The sequence below is a fragment of the Protopterus annectens genome, chromosome 8.part1 (genome assembly GCF_019279795.1).
Source record: "Protopterus annectens isolate FY-2018-M chromosome 8.part1, PAN1.0, whole genome shotgun sequence".
Classification (NCBI taxonomy): domain Eukaryota; kingdom Metazoa; phylum Chordata; order Ceratodontiformes; family Protopteridae; genus Protopterus; species Protopterus annectens.
In genome coordinates, this window is record NC_056742.1 from 174,605,852 (window position 1) to 174,624,516 (window position 18,665).

At 37.4% G+C, this 18,665-nt stretch overlaps 1 protein-coding gene across 2 annotated transcripts in view; it reads right to left on the reverse strand.

Moving 5' to 3' along the window:
• The window catches only part of VAT1L (vesicle amine transport 1 like), a 1,089,685-nt gene that overhangs the window by 101,202 nt on the left and 969,818 nt on the right, over positions 1-18,665 (reverse strand). For both annotated transcript variants that reach the window (XM_044081809.1, XR_006366076.1), the window contains exon 8: positions 7,818-7,901. In XM_044081809.1, coding sequence (XP_043937744.1) covers positions 7,818-7,901 — 84 coding nt within the window. The remainder of the gene's footprint in view (positions 1-7,817; positions 7,902-18,665) is intronic.

Here is an 18,665-nt window from a genome sequence, read left to right on the forward strand (position 1 = left end):
GAAGTACCAGCGTGGCCCTACTGTCTTAAGGGCTTTGGCTTGCCAGCTGAGTGACCACTGTTGTAGTTAAGTTTTCTGTCATGCCTGTTTATGCTGTTTGCCTGTTAGTGAGATGTTCTGCATATCAAACATTCATCTGGGAGGCCTTTATCTTTTGGACAGGGATTTCTTCCAGCAGTTCACCATAACATGGTGCTCAAGGTTTTGTGATGTGGGCATCAGAACTGATGAAATGCTGGGTGCAGGCAACAGTTTTAGAAGAGATGCTGGACTCCAAAGTTAGGAGGTACTTGCATCTCTCACAATCAGCATATAGTTGTCTGTCAGCATTGGGCAGTTCTTATATTGCTTTGGGGTGTCTACAGTCATCAGGTTGACAACAAAGTCGTACACAGTGACTTCATGATATAGAAAGGGAGTTGTAAATGCATTCTAATTAAGTGGAATTGCATGAAGGGATCTACATATCACAGCAGAAGGATCAAAAGTGAGAGAAAACCAGAGTTACAATTATAAACATACATTAACAGCTATTTGAGAGTACAAAATATGGGAAGAAGGGAAGCAACACTGACTGATGACATCTGCAGACACACCAAGTTTAAACACAAGCTAATCAACCAAGCACACTGGCCTTGCAACCAGTAACACCTTTTCCCCAAAGTTACAGTGAAGTAACTATAAATCAGCACTAGCACAATCTACCTTAAGTTCAAAAACAGAATTTGTAATTTCCAGATGTAGTGGGCACCAAGCCATGAGGTGAAGTCTGAATAGATATTTTACAGAGTATTTATTTCACTATGCATATAGTTTTAAACAGCAGCTGAGAAGAGGTATTTTTGGATCTTTAACAACAAATATGACTCCCTCACTCCTTCCTTCTTTCATGTAGGCCAGCTTTAAACTCAATGGATATCTGAAATAGCCTGCAATTAAACAATATCTCTAGTAGTTTTGTCAATGTTGTAGCTTTATGTTATACAGTTGTAGTTCTACCTTAGATGTTACTCTGTCCTTGTATCTCTAAGTAACTGAATTGACAAAGATTTTAGCTTTTGCATATGTCAGCACTGCAGAGTGTCAGCATTACCAAACAGTAGACCTCCAAAAAGACCATCTCTAACAAGGCTGGCTCCATTGACACTAGCTTGCTTTGAGATTTGGATTTTAACCTAAACAGTTTGCAACAACTGTGTGTGGTGCTTTTCCATCTCTGTTACCATGAGAAGCACTCACACTTTATACAAGAAATTTTGCAGGCACACAGATATACATATACAGCTAACTACATAACTGGACACAAATTCATCCATCCATCAACAACCCCTTTTTTCCCCATTTTGAACATGGGGTTGGGGTGCCACTTCAACAATGACAATCAGCTAGAGCCAAGGTTTACACCACTGGGTGGCTAGCCCTGTCACGGTAGTTCATCCACACAACACACTCGCGCGCACACACACTCACTTCTATGGCCAATTTAGTGTGTCCAATCCACCTACTGCATGTCTTTCGAATGTGGGAGGAAAGCGGAGTACCCGGAGGAAACCCACGCAAACACAGGGAGGACATGCTGACTCTACACAGACGGCACCACAGCCAAGAATCGAACATCTCCAACGCCCAAGTGAGAACTGCTCTCTCCAAAGCAAAAAACACAGCATCCATGGGACCTGATGGTGTCCCCGGCTGTGTGCTCCACGAACTCAACGAGGAATTAAACCCACAGCTAGGACAGCTGTTTAATCATAGTCTTACCTCTGGATACGTACCCAGGGAGTGGCGCACTGCAACTGTGGTCCCACTTCACAAAGGCGGTGCCTCCACCGACCCTGGAAATTACCGGCCCATTAGCTTGACAAGCCTTATCTGCAAAGCCATGGAGAGGATCATAATGGACCTCATAAATAAAGACATAGGGAATTTGCAGACTTTGGATCCATCCCAGTTTGGCTTTGTCAAAGGCAGATCATGCCTTCTAAACTTGGTTGACTTTTTGAAACAGTCACCCAAACCCTTGATGAGGGGAAAGCAGGCCCTACAGCCTACCTCGATCTGGCGAAGGCCTTGATACAATACCCCACTCGGGTATCATTGAAAACTCATCAGCTTAAATGTTAACCCATACATCACAAGATGGGTTGCAAACTGGCTGAGTGACAGAACCCACAGGGTCAGAGTTGCTGGCGCCATGTCAGACTCAAAGCCTGTCACAAGTGGTGTACCACAGGGCTCAGTCCTGGGCCCACTCTTGTTTGGCATCTACTTTTCCAAGTACAAGCAAACACAGGAGGGTTATGGATGACAAAGTTTGCAGATGACTGCAAACTGGGTGCCATAGTAGAAAACACATCTGACACAGATATCCTTCAGAAGGGTCTCACAGAAACGGATAACTGGTGCCAGAGCCATGGCCTAAAGTTAAATGCCAAAAATGCATAGTCATACCCTTCGGAAAAACAAGGTTACCCCTAGCTACCAAATAGGTGGCAATCCACTGAGCACAGAAGAAGTTATCAGGGACCTGGGGACCCAGGTTGATAGTAGTCTGTCATTCGACACCCATGTAGCTAAAGTAGTTAGGAAGACCTTCTACATTGCCCACCTTATCATGAAGGGATTCTCATCTAGATCAAGGGAGGTCATAGTCTCCCTATACTCATCACTCATCAGACCAATGATTGAGTACAATGCCCCATTCGGAATGTATCTGACCCGACACTTGCAGCAGCTGGAGAGGCCACAAAAGTTCCTCACCAAAAGGATAAAGAGTCTCAAACATCTGTCCTATGCTGCCCGACTGAAAGAACTCCAGCTCTATTCAGTCGTATAGTGTGGGTTCAGAGGTGACCTTTGCCTAACATACAAGGCCATGTCAAACCCAGATTTGATGAATATGCTTCACCTCAAAAATCTAGATCTGTCAGAGTCACAAGGGCGGAGACTTAAACCTCGACACGGCTATTAATAGGACGTGCTGGAGGGATAGATTCATCACCCAAAGACTCCCTATGCTGTGGAATAAAATCCCGGTATATGTGAGGCAGAGCACTTCGCTGGCCTTGTTCAAGATAAATCTTGACCAATGGATGGGAGATCGCAGATATACCCCAGGGATTACCTCAGTGTCACTGCTCAACAGAGGCACAGCAAAATAATGGGTATAGTTCCCCATACTAAAGGGGTGGCGTAAGCCCCAAAACTATGGGCTAGGCTTGTAAATGCCCTCGGGCAGATAGCCTAGTATGAACCTATGAACCTATGAACCTCAAGAGAATTCTTTCTGATCAGAGAATGCAGGCACATGAAAACACTAAATCATTCAAAAATCTGCTAAAGCAATATCTATGTGATAAATGGCTATGCTCATGCTCCACTTCTAAGTCCTTACCCTAACTCTGCCTATAACTTCTTACAACTCAAACTTTTTTAGTCAAATTCATTCATGTCTTTTTCTCTACTCGATCATCCCTCCACCCCTTATCAGCTTCTACGTAACTCTCCTAACTGCCACAACTCCTAATGTATCTTGGAAACACAAACTGCATTTTGTATATTTAAACATCAGTCTTGTAAATGATTTTAGCTACATCATATACTTTACTAAAGTCTTTGTATGTCTATATGTTTCTGTAACATACTGTTTTAAATACCTGTATGTTATCTGTTTAACTTGTAACTACTCTGGAGCTTTACCCCTCTGGTCTCTACTGAAAAGTTGCATTTGTTTGTCCAATCAGAATACCACAATAACCAACACAATAAATAGATAAATAAATATTTGTGTATGCACTGTACACTGCCACACTGGGTAGCTACATTTTATTAGGTACAACTGCATTCCATAAGTTCATTGCCCTAAGCCATGCTGTGTTTATTTCTTTTCCAGGACCAAAATATGGTGAGTTTATAAGCTGCCTTAGGTAATGCCAGGGTAAATATTTGGTGACACATCATTAAATCCAAAATACATTTTATTGTGTTTTCTCTAGCTATATCATTTATGCTCAATAGTTGATACTGTATAGAGCTTATGCTAAGCTACAACATTACTTTCTTAACATTATTAATGGCCTTCATTCTGTATCGTACACTGGAGGAGATCATGTAAAATGGTGAATAACAGCTTTTTATTCTGACGCCGTTAACTTCTGACTGCTGCTAAACATGTCTTTTTTCCTACAAAATCAAGCAGTATCATTACAATTTACACAACTCTGAGGTTACTGTAATGGCTATTGAAAATCATAAAAGTCACTGGCTATGCTTATTTCTAGGGGGTTCAATAATACCTGTACCTTGGGTCATTCATTTGGGAAAAATAATGCATATAGTACATCACCTTATCTCTTGGTCTTGTTTTAACATGATAAAACATAGAAACATGACAAATTACATAAAATTGAAATTCCAGGAAAGCATGTTTTGCACATAGCCTTTTTTTTCTTTTCAAATTTTCAGTTTCACCATTAAAACATGTTTAAGGTTGAACTATGATAATTAGTAACATAAAAAAAATACTAAATAAACAGTTCACATGGATCACAAGAGGCCTAGCCATTTACACCTTTAAATGGATACATTCAAAAGTTTTTGCCACCTTTTATGAGTATTTGAGTGCCCACTTCCCAGATAAAACAGGATCGCACAAGGTAACCGTGATGTAAATTAATGTCTACCCTGCCAATCATCATGACTTACCTCAAAGACAGACCAAGTAATACTTTGCTTGACCTTTAGTGGTTACTTATTCCACTGGCTGTGTATATATTGAGTTTGAAAGCCGCCCCTCCAATGAGTCTTATTTATTTGTTGGTGTAAATTGTATTAATTTATTTTTATTTAACAATTTGATTGCTGGGTGAGTGAGCTGCTATAGTGACCTTTTCAGTCACAACACATATACACAAGGAATGAAGCAATGCAATACAAACAGAAGAAACACAAGTAGGCAAACATGACATTACCTTTTTGTAGCATTTTCCAAGCCAACACTGTAAATATTTACAGTACATTGGTACAATATATATAAGTGGAGAGAATGCATTCCATATAGAAAGTTTTACTTCTGTTGAAGGTACAGTTGAGAGGTATTATATAGCTGAGAGATACAGGACTACAGTAATGCAAGCGAATGACTGCTGTTGAAGATTAAATAATACTGCAATGCAAGAGAGTGACGGTTTAAACGGTATAGAGGAAGCAAGCTGGTGTAGGGATTCCTTCAGAGTTTCTGAAGGTCTCTAGGGTTTCAATATTTTTAACATTGGTTGGTAAGTTGTTTCAGATAGCTAGGCCTAATCTACAGAAGGCTTTTTCTACAATAACTAGATTAATGGGTTGTCTAGTTAAAGTGAGATTGACCTCTTGGCTACCTATCAAGGGGGCACTTTTGTTCTCTAAATGGTAGTTTTATTCTCAAGGGTGGGCAGTATCCCATACATAGCATTTTTAATAATAGGGCTCCTCAGAGCAGTGCAGCTCTGCTTGTGATATGAAGCCAGTGAAACGTATGAAGTATGTCACAATGGTGAGAATATATACCTGCTGAGCAAATTTACATATCTTTGACTCAATGGTTTGGAGTTTTTGGATCTCTAGTTTGCTTGTTTGTAGAAACATTGGTTTTATGAAGAAATAGAAAGTCAACTAGAATTTGTTTTTTCTTGGCCCAAAAGGTGAGACACAGGTTACCTCAGAGAAGCCAGTAGGCTACTAAATATAATGAGAGTTGTGCTAACCTGCTAGGATAGATGAAGGATTTAAGGTCTACAATGGAGCTTTAGTTAGCTGACTGCAGTATATGGAGTACTATGCCTATTATTTAAAACTTGGAGAATGACTGTTTTGTTAAGCAGTTTTCTGGTATAAGAAATGTACTTAAAGTTTTGGTAAAGTACTTTTGACAGCTGTTGTGCTCTAGCCTCATGACAGAGCATAAACAGCAAGCAAAGTGACTTTATAAGCTATAATACATTGCTGCTACCAAAGTGTATAGCTACTTTTAAAAGATATAAGGAGAAGACAGATACATTTTGCTTCTGGTGGTTGTTTGTGAGGCAGTGGTAAGTATGCTACAACTTTCAAAGTTGTAAAATGCTTTGTGCTCCTACACTCTCTTTTCATTTTTTTCCTTTCATCTTGCAGTACATGGCAGCAGCAAAAGCTCCATGTTACTATGAAGAACTGTGTGAGTATTACAGCTTTCAATGCTGTAAAACACTCAGTACTCCTAAGCTTTTTTCTTTCTATGTCCTGCTCCTTCATGCATCAGGTAAAACTCCACTTAGAACAAAGATTTGCCTCTTGAACTTCCTTTTCCTTTGCTCTGACCTTGAATGAAATATATATATATATATATATATATATATATATATATATATATATATATATATATATATATATATATAATCAGAGACCCAGTAATAATCCTCCTTTAATGCCACCACAGAAACATGCTAACTACTTGTTTTCCTGTTACCCGCTGAGGCCTGCAACTAAAGAAGAGCATGTATTTTGTAGAACACGTGATGTTTTTGGATTGTTTGTTTAGTTTTGCTTTCATTTTGCTCGATGCGCTGTTTTACATTATTAGTATTTAAGTTGGATTGCCTATCCAGTTCATGACAGCTAAGGGTAGATGTGACTGTATATAGAGTTGGTTGTACTCCTTAGAAGTCAGATGGAGCTTTGTCAGGCCAACACTTGCATCTGCATTAATAAACTGAGTTTCTTTTCAGGCTCAGTAAGTACTTGTGTTTATTATATTTTGTTATTACTTGGCACAAGATTGCTTGCTTAACACCATCATTTCCTTTTTTGCATGATACATATTTTCATTCAGATGTGTATAACAAGAGTGTGTTGTTTGTATCTCTAGCAGGTTACATTTGTTTATATAAGGCAGGTAGGCTGGTATTATTTGCTGAGAAGAAGGATTAAACTAAGGAAGATATAAATAAGGCTGCTGTCTGCATAGGACACTGGAATGAAATAAAGCAGACACAACTACAGCACTTAGCAGAAACACACAATAGCCATACGTGTACTGTGTTTGACTATGTGGTGCCAATCAAGCTGTGCTGAGTGCAAAACGTACTTCAGATTACTGTGGAGTGTTTCATGCTAAAATGTATCAATATCTTAAATATGAAATAAATGCAAAAGCAATGAACAAAACAGAAAGTAATATCAAAATAAGGATTAGGAGTACAGAAGAAAATTCATTACTGAGAAGAAAAACTGATTAGGAAAATTAAGTCATTAGTAGAATGTGTTGCAGTATGCTGTCAAGAGAATTTAAAATAGAACACACTCATCAGTAATGTTAAAAAATATTTCTCTCCCAATGGGCTTTGAAACAGCGTCACGGCCTACCCAGTAAGTGGAAGTAAACAAGACTGAGACAGAATAGGACTTCACACTACAGTAAGTATGGCACCACTGACAAATACCATCATTGTATTGTTAATTATGTGCTGATATACTCTATACTGTACTTTAAGGAAGCTACAGCCTTATAGAATGGAAATCATTGCTCACTCCATTACAGTACCAAAGATGAAGACTGTATTTTTGTTCAGAACAAGTACTACTCATTTATCTTAAAAAAAATAAACACTAAATATCGTGACCCTAACTTACCTGCTAGACTAACTTACACCAAAGTATTACAATGATCTGGCCAGCTACACTTAACTCTTCACATTGCCATCTGCTAATTGAACATTTAAATAATAGTGGCTGATTCTTATTTATTTAATTGCTACCAACAGTAACAAATATAAATGTTTTATGGAGATTAAATTACTAACCAATGGAGTTGGAGATTTTTCAACATCCAGAATCAGTTTGCCAATGTTGCCTCTGTCATGGATTCTTTGCATAGCTTCTTTCACCTATATGGAAAAAATAATCACATATATGTGCATTATGTCATAGAGGTGATCCCGTAAGTTTGCACACATCTGAATATAATTTGACAATATTAACCTCATCTGTTACAATTGACATACTAGGTCTTCATTTCTTTTACCTACAGTTTCATGTACTGCATTATTTCTAACTAAGTTAGCTCCTTAAAATTAATACATGTGTTCAGGTTCCTATAAACTGTGCGGTATTCTTTATCCCCCTCCCAAACCACACTAGCTACTATCTTTTCTTAATTATTACACAGACTTGTATGCAGCAAACTCGTTTATATCTGTTTGGAATCTATGGTTTTATTAACTTACATAATTATCCACTGTGGCGAACCCTACAGGGAAAAGCCGAAAGAAGATGATGACATAATTTTTAGTTTTGCACATATATTTATCAGTAAGAGTTGTACCTGTAAGTTTATCTTACTTATTTAATAAGCTGTTACCAAACCACAGTTGCAACTTAATAATGTTTGTCTAAATGAAATATATACTTCAATACTGATCCAACCAGGACATCTGAAGAAACAAGCTGTATGTTTTTTTTTCCCACCAGAAATAGCAACAAATGGTGGAAGGATTCATTATTTTAAAATGTTGCTTTAGGAAAATGTTCTGCATTGGATGATCACCATTAAGTACAATGGTTCAGGGACTGGAAACATGGACTGCTGTGAGACTGAAACTCGTATCTTCTGAGTACCACGTGACACTTCTGGCTTTTCTGCCACCAGCATGATCTGAAAGTGACAGTCAGCCACCAGTGGAAACACAGGACAGCTGCATGCCCTGTTAAAGTACTGCAGACATGTATGTCCTGGTAATGAGAGCTGGCAGACAAAACCCTGCAGGAACTTTACATTACTGCTTTGCACTACCTACACACAGTAACAGTTCATTATATCTAGGGTTGTCAAGATTAAATTCCCTGAAATTCAACTCCCTGAAGCATGAAATATCAAGAAGCAACATTTCAAGAATAATTTTCCATGGCAAATTACTATCAGTGTTGTCGATTGTGACCACCAGTGGTTTATGCTGGAGGCTGTCTGTTTCAGTGGGGATGACTTTGCACTCTCTGATTTTATATCAGTGCCCTTTCTGCACTATCTGAATTGCATGCTGGTCACTCTTGTATGTGATCTTGTGATTATCTGTCTTGGTGAAGCGTGTGTTGATCACGATTAAGCCATTTGCAACACAGAAATCTGGATTGTCCTCTCCTTCATTAGAGCTGTTACCCTACCCATGTGGACTCAAGCAAACCTCATATTCTGCTCTCTCTGTTCAGTATGAGACTTCAGATCCACATTATTTAAATCAAGTCATTCTGTTCTGCAACCGATGTATGAATGCTATCTTTTACTCACCATCACAGGCCTTCTGTGGGGCACAGGCTGAGGTTAGGAATACTGACCTTTCTTTATACTGGATTCTAATTGTCATGAGTCTGTCATTGATTCTGATTACATCCCTCACTGTCTTCAGAAGACCCTCTCTCACCACAATTCCTACACTATTTCTAGTCTTCCTTTGTCCTAAACAGTAGACTTTGGATCTCATGCCAAGATATGTTATTGTCTGTCTTTTCACCTTCTCTCCTGGATGCACAGAATATCCAGCCTCCTCTCTACCATTATGTCATCCACTTCCAGGATGCATCATGTACATAAACTCATACAATGTTTAGCAGTCATTAAGTTTTGGTAAATTGATTGTGTTTTTCCTCTACCTTTCACTTAATAGATGTATCACAGGTAACCCCATGGTGGGGAACTGGACACTGGCCAGACAGTAGCTAGTAAACTATAGACCCAGGTCTGATAGGCTTTATGGCATGCACACACTGGCCAATAAGGGCATTAACAGGGGTCCCCAGCATATCACTCAACCTCTTAGCTTAAGAGATTTGGACAGACCAAAAACTAATGGTGGGACAAAGGCCCAAATATAGGTACAGATATTAAATATTGCTGATATAAACTTAGGAAGATGCTAAAATAACAGGTTTTACATTAACATGCATTTTCTGAAAGTTATGAAGCTTAAAACTCAAATGTATATCCTTACCTAGTGACTTTTATTCTCAGTGATTTGCCTGAAAACCATTAATATTAAGAGGAACAAGCCAAAAGTCTGGACAGTTGAGTGGTATGGTCCCTGATACAGTCAGAGCAGGCCAGGTGTTCAATCCCAACCTCAACTAAGCACTAGCAACTACCCATGCCCATTTTTGGTGGCATCAGTCAGCATAATATAACTTGGAGCCAGTTTTTACACCACCGAGTGACTAGCCCTGATGCAGTGTGCAGTCTGTCATTTATGTCTTCCAATTTAGTGGATTTTGACATACCACTGTTATGTCAAAATCATTCTTCTTGACTCCCTCCCCCGATGGGTACCACCATTGAAGCCTGTATTGTTCTCCATGATTCTGTTTATTTTGTGTGTACTCTATTGACATACCGCTGAAGTTTACTTGGAGGCCCAAATTCAGCCTAGTATATTCCACCCCAGAGGCAGAAATGCCCAGCATGTTGTTTGGAGGTGGAAGGAACCCTACACAGACAGGAGAAAACACGTAAACTCAACCCTAACAGTGATCAGAGGTCAGTATTAAACCCTGGATCTTGTGTCTGTGAGGTGAAGACCTTAACTATTATTTCACCTGGTTCATATGCCACTATGGAGAATAAATACTTCTCACTCTAATCCACATTTATAACACATTTGGTAAATTACTGGAAAACATAATTTACAATCAACTTCCCTCCCACATGGAGCAATACCACCACCTTTCCCAAAAAAGATACAGATACTGGTTTGGAAAGATTACTGTTCCTGCTCTGTGGGCCCTAACTGATGTAATTTAATAAATGTGTACAAAGTTAATATCACAGGAACTGTCTTTGGCTGAATTGATATTATTCTCCAAGTCTCAGTCTGGTTATAAGATTTCCATTCCAGTAGATCCACTAAGGTGAAGACCAGAGCTTCCTTATTCTCTGAGGCTCCTATCATGAAAGGCATACACCAAAGGTCCACTCTTACTCTTCTGCTTTTCTCCATCTTCTAGACCTACCTCTCCTCTCATTCATCAAAATACTGACAAAATAGCAATCTTCAGACCCATCCCATCCCATTAAGTTCTACACAATCAGCTCCAAAATGATATTCTCATGTTGTCTGAATAGCAGGAGACTACTTCTTAACCCAATGCTTTTTGGTACTTATCAAAAACTTCCAAAACTTCCCAGCACCTTTAACATTAAATATCATGGTAATTTTCAAATTTAGAGTCTGGCTGAAACAATCCCTACATTTTTAACTTTTATATTGATCAAACCAGAACTAAAATTACAACAACTATTACTACTCTGTGCCAATACCATTCCCTTATTCTTCCAGTTAGATCTGCCATAAAAGTTTGGGATTTCAGTAAGGAATATTAGTTATAGGTGGGGACTGAAATTTGATTTGCAATAATAAGAATGTATTGGGGGACCTAGAAGGGAAAATACAATAAACAAGGGTAGTGTTCTAAAGAAATTTATAAAAATATTTGGTATGGAAGACATGAATTCAGTAGTAGGAACTCAGGAGAGAATTTACATATTATTCTCAATTGTACAATAATTGGGCTAGAATGGACAGAAATTGTATTTCACAGTAACATGCACTTATTTGAAAACATTGACACATCCAATAACTATTTCTGATCACGCACAGAAAAAAACTAAAATAAAAATATAGGGTAATGAAATAAAAAAGAGATGAAAATGTAGTTTGAAAAATAGCAGAAATAAAAAAGAAAGAAATATGGTTAAAAGTAATAGGAATTATTTAGAGAGGTTATCAAAGGTTAAATATTTCAGAATAATGGAAATCTCAAAGAACAAGAAAAGGTACATCTGCAGAGTGTTAAATAGAAAATTAGGGAGTATTTGGATAATATGTATGAGATTAGAAGGACTGCTGTTAAGAATCTATTTTTTGATAATAACCACAGAGCACAAAAACATTTAGCACGACTTAGCCAACAGAAAGTAGAAAGGGTTTTTGCCAAACTTAAGGAGCCTATGACAAGAAAGCAAATTTTATAAACATTTTTAAAAAGCAGAGAAATTTGGAAACCCAAAAAGATCACAAATGGAAATATTTATTGAAAAGTTAATTTTGCAAAGGTTAGAGGAAGATGAGACTCAATAGCAAACAGATAAGATTGAAGGAGATGAGATAAAAATGGTGATATTTAATCAATCTGCAGGGAAGTCTACAGGAACAGATGGCATTCCTGTGTAGGTTTGGAAGTTAGAAGGAAAGAAAGTGATAAGGATTTGAAAGATTTTGTTTAATAGTATTTTAAAAGAAGGGGAAGCACGAACATCCTGGAAGAAAGCTATGACTGCTGTATTACCCAAAGAGGTTAAAGACCTATCAGACCCATCTTCAAGTAGACTTATTTCAGGTTTAAGCCAAGATTATAAAGTGTTTATGTCTGTACTAGCTGAAAGAATGGCAAAGGTGTAGGCAAAAGTGATAGATATGGATCAATGTAGTTTTGTGAAGAGAAGCAAACATTTGACAACATTAATAGAACAGTGATCCAGCAGAAAACAAAAAGTAAGAAAATACTTCTGTTGTTGCTAGGTCTGAGGCCGAGAAAGCATTTATCAGAGTAAGCTGGGGGCTTTATGAGAAGGGCAATGGAAGCATTTGCATTCACTGATTTTCCCCCCTGCACCATTTTATCAATTGATGCTAACCCTAACCTTAATGCTGCCCCTTCCCCAAACCTAACCCTACACCTCACCTTAATAAAAACCTTCCTGTAACACTTTCAGTACACAAAACACACTTACACACACACAACACACACACACACTTACACACACACACACACGCACACACGCACACACACACACACGCACACACGCACACACACACACACTAAAAACACTACATCTATCACCTTACCTAGCCCTGACCCAAACCCTAAAATAGACAGACTCGCACACAAACATACAACCCATATCCTTCACCTATACCGGACCCTAATATTAAATCACAAACACTCTCATCTCCTCCAACCCCACTCACCTGTCTCGACAAAACATACCATTGACATTTGAATGTCCTTGGCCATCCGTACCTTCAGTATTACACAACACCCCACTGCGCTTGTTGACAAAGCATACATTCAACATAGTGTAGGGGAACCATTTTTCTATACATATATACTCTCTACAGGATTGCTTGGGCTTTCTGAATTAGCTTTTGACATGATTGCTTGGATGTACTGCATGTAGAATAGTCTCAAAATACATTTAGTTATCTCTGCTGATAATCTTGTTCTTTTTTCTGAATTTTCTCAAGCTGGGCCTGAAATGGTAATTAGTCTTCACTGCCCTACTATGTAAAAATAAATAAAAATAGTGATGCAGTGGCTGCTAGCAGCTCTCTGCTGTGTCACAGGATGCTGTTGTTTGTTTCCTGACAATATTTAGCATTTTTGTATTTTAACCACTCATTACTGCTTGGGTTTGAGTAATCAAACACTCCCTAACTGATTCCACTGTTTGTGTATACTTGATATCTATGATATCTATAGGTAAACATTGTCCTACACATGAGCATAAAAAGGCTGCAATTCCCCACGTTTACTTGCATATTTTACATTTGTCTTCTAAAGGGCCATATGGACTGACAGCAGTAATATCCTGATTTTTTTTTTTTTTGCATTATGCATGTGAAAAATAAGGCAAAGGCCTATTCTTCAAACAGTTACACCCTTTTTATACACAAGAGTATGCTACTTCTATCCTTACTTGTTGGATTATGTAGTCTATATAATTAAATAATACCCAATAGTATGCATCAAAGGAGGCAATAATTTATACTGACTAAGTTTTCTTACTATGCACCTCAGTGATACCTGTAGGGAAAAAAATAGTGCAGTTGCATAAACAATGCTTTAAACAAACCTGTGTCATTCATTCTTTCTCTAGTATTCTGTCATTGTTCAACAACTTTGTTGAGTTTGCTATTTGCACTAACTCTGAACAGTTGCTATGGGGTCTGTCTGTTGAATTACAATAAGAAAAATCACAATATAAAGTGCAGAGTGAGGCCTGTGGAAAAAGATCTGCAAAACAAACTGTGAAAAAGCCTCTGTTTTAAAAAAAAAGGTGCTACAGTTTAAACACAGTACTATGATTTTAGTCCTCAGATTTAGAAATGTTCCACTTACAGTTACTGATTGTCATTACAAATGTAAACTCTGTTTAATGGCACATACCTTATTAAATCATGGAAGTAAATATTCTGGGAAGAAATATCCAGGGAATTGTTATGGCTAGGCTTGCATAGGCCCTAGGGCCGATAGCCTAGTACCAACCTATGAACCTATGACTTAAACCTATGTAAAATTTCCTTACCACAAAATATATGGGTCTAATATATGAAGACCTTGTATTCTGGAAAAAAAAAGTATTTCTCTTTCTGATCTTCTGTACTGATTTTTGAAGGCCTCTGCAATAATTTTAATTCTCAAGGGTTGAAAAGTATGATGCAAAGCAGAAATACAACCGATTTTTGTTGCATCCTTCACTGAGACAATTGTATTCTATAAAAGAATGGCACAACAACATATACTCAAATGGTCTGAGTATCAACACTGCTTTAACACCCAGCAAATTACACCCATTTATTCATCAATATTTTACCCCCTGGACTCATGTAGTTGTATAAGGACAGAACATGTGGGTTACTACTTCTTCTCATGGAGTTGCAGGACTTGAGAGTGCACTGGACTTCTAGGCTCATACAGGATGAACATAGGTAAGACAAAAAAAGAATGCCATTTCCACACCTGTCTTAGCCAAATGCTCCCTAGTCTGCAAAATACTATATTTCTCCAGAAAATTGATCAAACACCTAGTGGACCTACCCAGTCACAAATTAAACAACAATATGCAGCTACTTAATATGCATTTCAAAAGAAGTCACTAGTATCCATCCCATACTGAAGAGACACATAATTAAGCTGTAAGACAAGAAGATACAACAGCAATCCTTATTGTAACACAGCTGTATCTTTTCCAGTGATGATGTGAATGTTTACTACACACAACATTTACTTTTACTTATTGATGTGTTTATCGGGAAAGCCTAAGAGGGCAAAGGTGCCCTTTTGCAGTGGAGGCCTGGAGAGAAAAGTTCCAAGGTAACAAATTTAACATAATCAATACTTATTTTTATTTATTTACTTAACATTTGTTAACCGGGAAAGTCCGACTTGGAACAAAGCCAATTTTCAGCGGAGGCCCGGGGACAAAGACTTACAATAACAAATTTCATAATGCAGTTTCAATGAATACATAGTATAGTAGTCCGTATAATAAAATTTGTATTGGTATATAAACATTAATATGCGAGCATTGTAATGAGAATTTACAGATAGAAAAGTGGTGTATAAGATAGTCAGGTGTAAGTTAAATACATTAGAGTGAGGTATTTGGGGATAAGAAAGTTTAAGTGTCAATAGAGATGAAGTAATGGAATGGTAATTTGGTTGTGCTAACTGAAAGTGGGTATAGTAGTTTAAGTACTACAATAAAGTGAAGTATTAGAAGGAGATACACAAGTTAAGTAATTTAGTGCTTTAAAGGGAGGAATAAGAACATAATGAAGGATGTTGTAGCTATGTCGCAGATGACGAGCATGGAAAAAGGCAGGAGGCAACGAGGAAATCTTTTAGTAATGATTTGAAAAGATTGATATAGACCTGATTGATATAGGAATTTTATTCCACATTCTAGGTACATTATTGGAATAAAGACTGACTCCAGTAGCCCATCATAGCTTGTAGCTAGTAAGCATTTGTTTATCATTTCAGAGAAGGGGTTGGTTTGGCACATAAAATTGGAATATAGGGCTAATTGCTGGGCAGGCAAATGGGGTATAGATGATTTTGTGTGTTAAGATGAACTGGGCATAAGATAGGCGGTTGGGAAAGGAAGTTCAAGCTAGTAAAATTTTTTTAGTGTATAACAGTGCGGGTCTGTTAAGGTTTGCAGCAAGCAAATATGGCAAATTTGTTGTGGCATTGTTCAAGTTTAGAACTATGTGAGGCTTGTAGGCCGGTCATGATAAATGGTCCATATAGGATGGAGGGTAAGGGGTAACAGGTAGATAGAGTTACCTTGGCAGAATTTGTAAGGAATTTCTTTACTCTATGAAGGGTACCTAGTTTTTGATGGGTTTTATTGATGCTGTTGTGTATATGTAAATCAAATTTAAGATTGTCATCAATTGGCATGCCAAGTAGTTTTGTATGTAAGGTAACTTCAATCATGGTATTATTAAAGGAAGACATTTACATTTTTTTTCATGGAAAAGGGATTTTGGAAAAAAACAAGTTTTTTTTGGAGGGGGGATTTTGTACCAGATGATTACCCTGTAATCAACTTTCAACAAAGTTAAAGGCTTCTTAGGTAATTTTCTAAAGATGTATGAGTTTATCTGAAGTACACATTAGGGTAGAATTGTCAGTGTATTGCCCGAGGGAAGCCTGCTCAGAGGATTTGTATATATTGTTAGTGAGGGTCGAGAATGGAGCTGTTTGGCATGCCAGTATTAACAGGGAGGAAGCGAGAAAAGGAGAAGAGCCATTTAAGAGAGGGCATCTGTTGGTTAAAGAGTTGTCAAACCATATTAAAGTGGATTGTGATAGTCCTAAAGACAGTGACAGAGGAGATAGAAAAGAGAGCATTAATCATTATAACTGCATACTTTACACAATTCAGAAAAGAAACATCTAAAATGCTGTTTAATAATTCTGACATCATATATGGATGCCATGTGTTAAATGAGAAATCAGTATGTTAATGGCCTTCTTATTCTGCCCTACCTATGTCACACAGTTTGCTAAATTGTTTTCCTGCATAGACAGGACAGCATTACAACAAGGTAAATCATCCATGCACGTATCATATACCTCACAAGAAAAACTAGAAGTTTCAATAGAAATAAGTAATACTTGCAAACTAACCCACTTCTGTTCAGATTTTTAAATTTACAACTAATAAACTATTTTACATATAATTAAAACTATAAAAAATAATTTAAATGAAAGCAGATTCCATCACATTAAAGAAAAAATCCAGTCTTCATCCCCTTAAACATATAACAGTACACACAATTAGAAAAAGTATACACTATAAAGAAAAATACCTGGTATACCAACTACAGAAAATCATACTTCTCCAGTTATATTTGAATAATTATGACTGCTTGAGTTCCACTTTCAAGATTACAATTACTTGTACCAACTTTTAACTATAATTTCCTGGTAAACGTTGTTATTATCCCTATGTTGAATGAGCTCTTTGGAATGCTCAAGTAATAAGATCAACAAAAGAGAGCAAAAAATTTAAAATTGGATAGGAAAAACCTAATTTTTTTAATAAAACAAAGTACATAAGGGTTCTCTTCTATGAAGTTAGGCTAACCACCTTCCTTTATTGATCTTACTTCTGTCACCTTTGTAAATTGAGAGGGTTGACTGTGGAGAACATTCAGTGACAATACTATAAATAAATGCTATATATTTTTGTGTGTGTAGGATCAGACACAGACACAGTCACACACACACATACATGTACATACTTACACACATACTCAGACACATATCTATTATCGATCAATCTAGGTAGCTAGCTATACTAAAGCTCCATTGCTGTACTTGCAAGTTGCAGAACTACTTTTGCCTAACAGCTGCTGTGCATGTAACATTTATGTGACAGCACTGAGAAAAGGGAGACATCTGTATAGCATCAGCTTCCACATTTGTACATATCCTAATTATCAGAAGAGCTAATTGCAACTTTTACAACTTAAGCATTGATCTTTTTGGTATAATAAGATTCTGAAAATGAGCCAGGTAATAACACCTTCAGATTTCAAAATGAGTTACATTATTATTCAAAATAAAAAAAAACAGAAAGAATCTATGTTTTTTTTTTTTTATTATGGCACATGAAAAGCTTTTCGGAATTTAGTTAACAATGACAAATTAAACGTTTGCGGCCTGGATATGTTTTTATATTTTCACTACTTGTAGTTTACTTGCTTGTCATGAACAAGAGTGGCCCTGGGTCAACTGGTGCCCTAGGCAAAAGGGTTCCACGGCGCCCCCAACACATTACCTGGTGCCCCCATCCTGGTCCACCTACACCAAATAAATACTGGAAAAGCACCCCTGCTAGATTCATTGGCACTGGAGTCATAGAAAATGATGAACAGAATTCATCCTTTGCCTGTATCCACTCTGTTTACAGTCCATTTTTTTTTCTTTTAATGTAAAGGACCTCTTTCCAGGATGATGTGTGACAGACTGGACACCTCCATTTTGTGTGACCTTGCATCTCCATTGATTCTTTTAGAACTTAGACTGAAAATCCAGAACCTTAAATGATTCAATTAAGTTTTAGTAAGTAATCTACACTCTAAGACAGCAGTAGCCATAGTAAAGCAATGTGCATAGTTAAACAACTGAGAAACTTCTGAGTAAACTGCACTGCACAACAAAAATAACAATTATGAGGAACTGTTTTGAACCGTATTTTTACTCTGAACAAACTGTTTCTGCTACAGATAGCCAAAAAGTTAGCTTGGATTCTAGCCCTGTCCATTGCTTAGCTTGTGAAGATCTTATATTTTTGTAACATTGAGTAA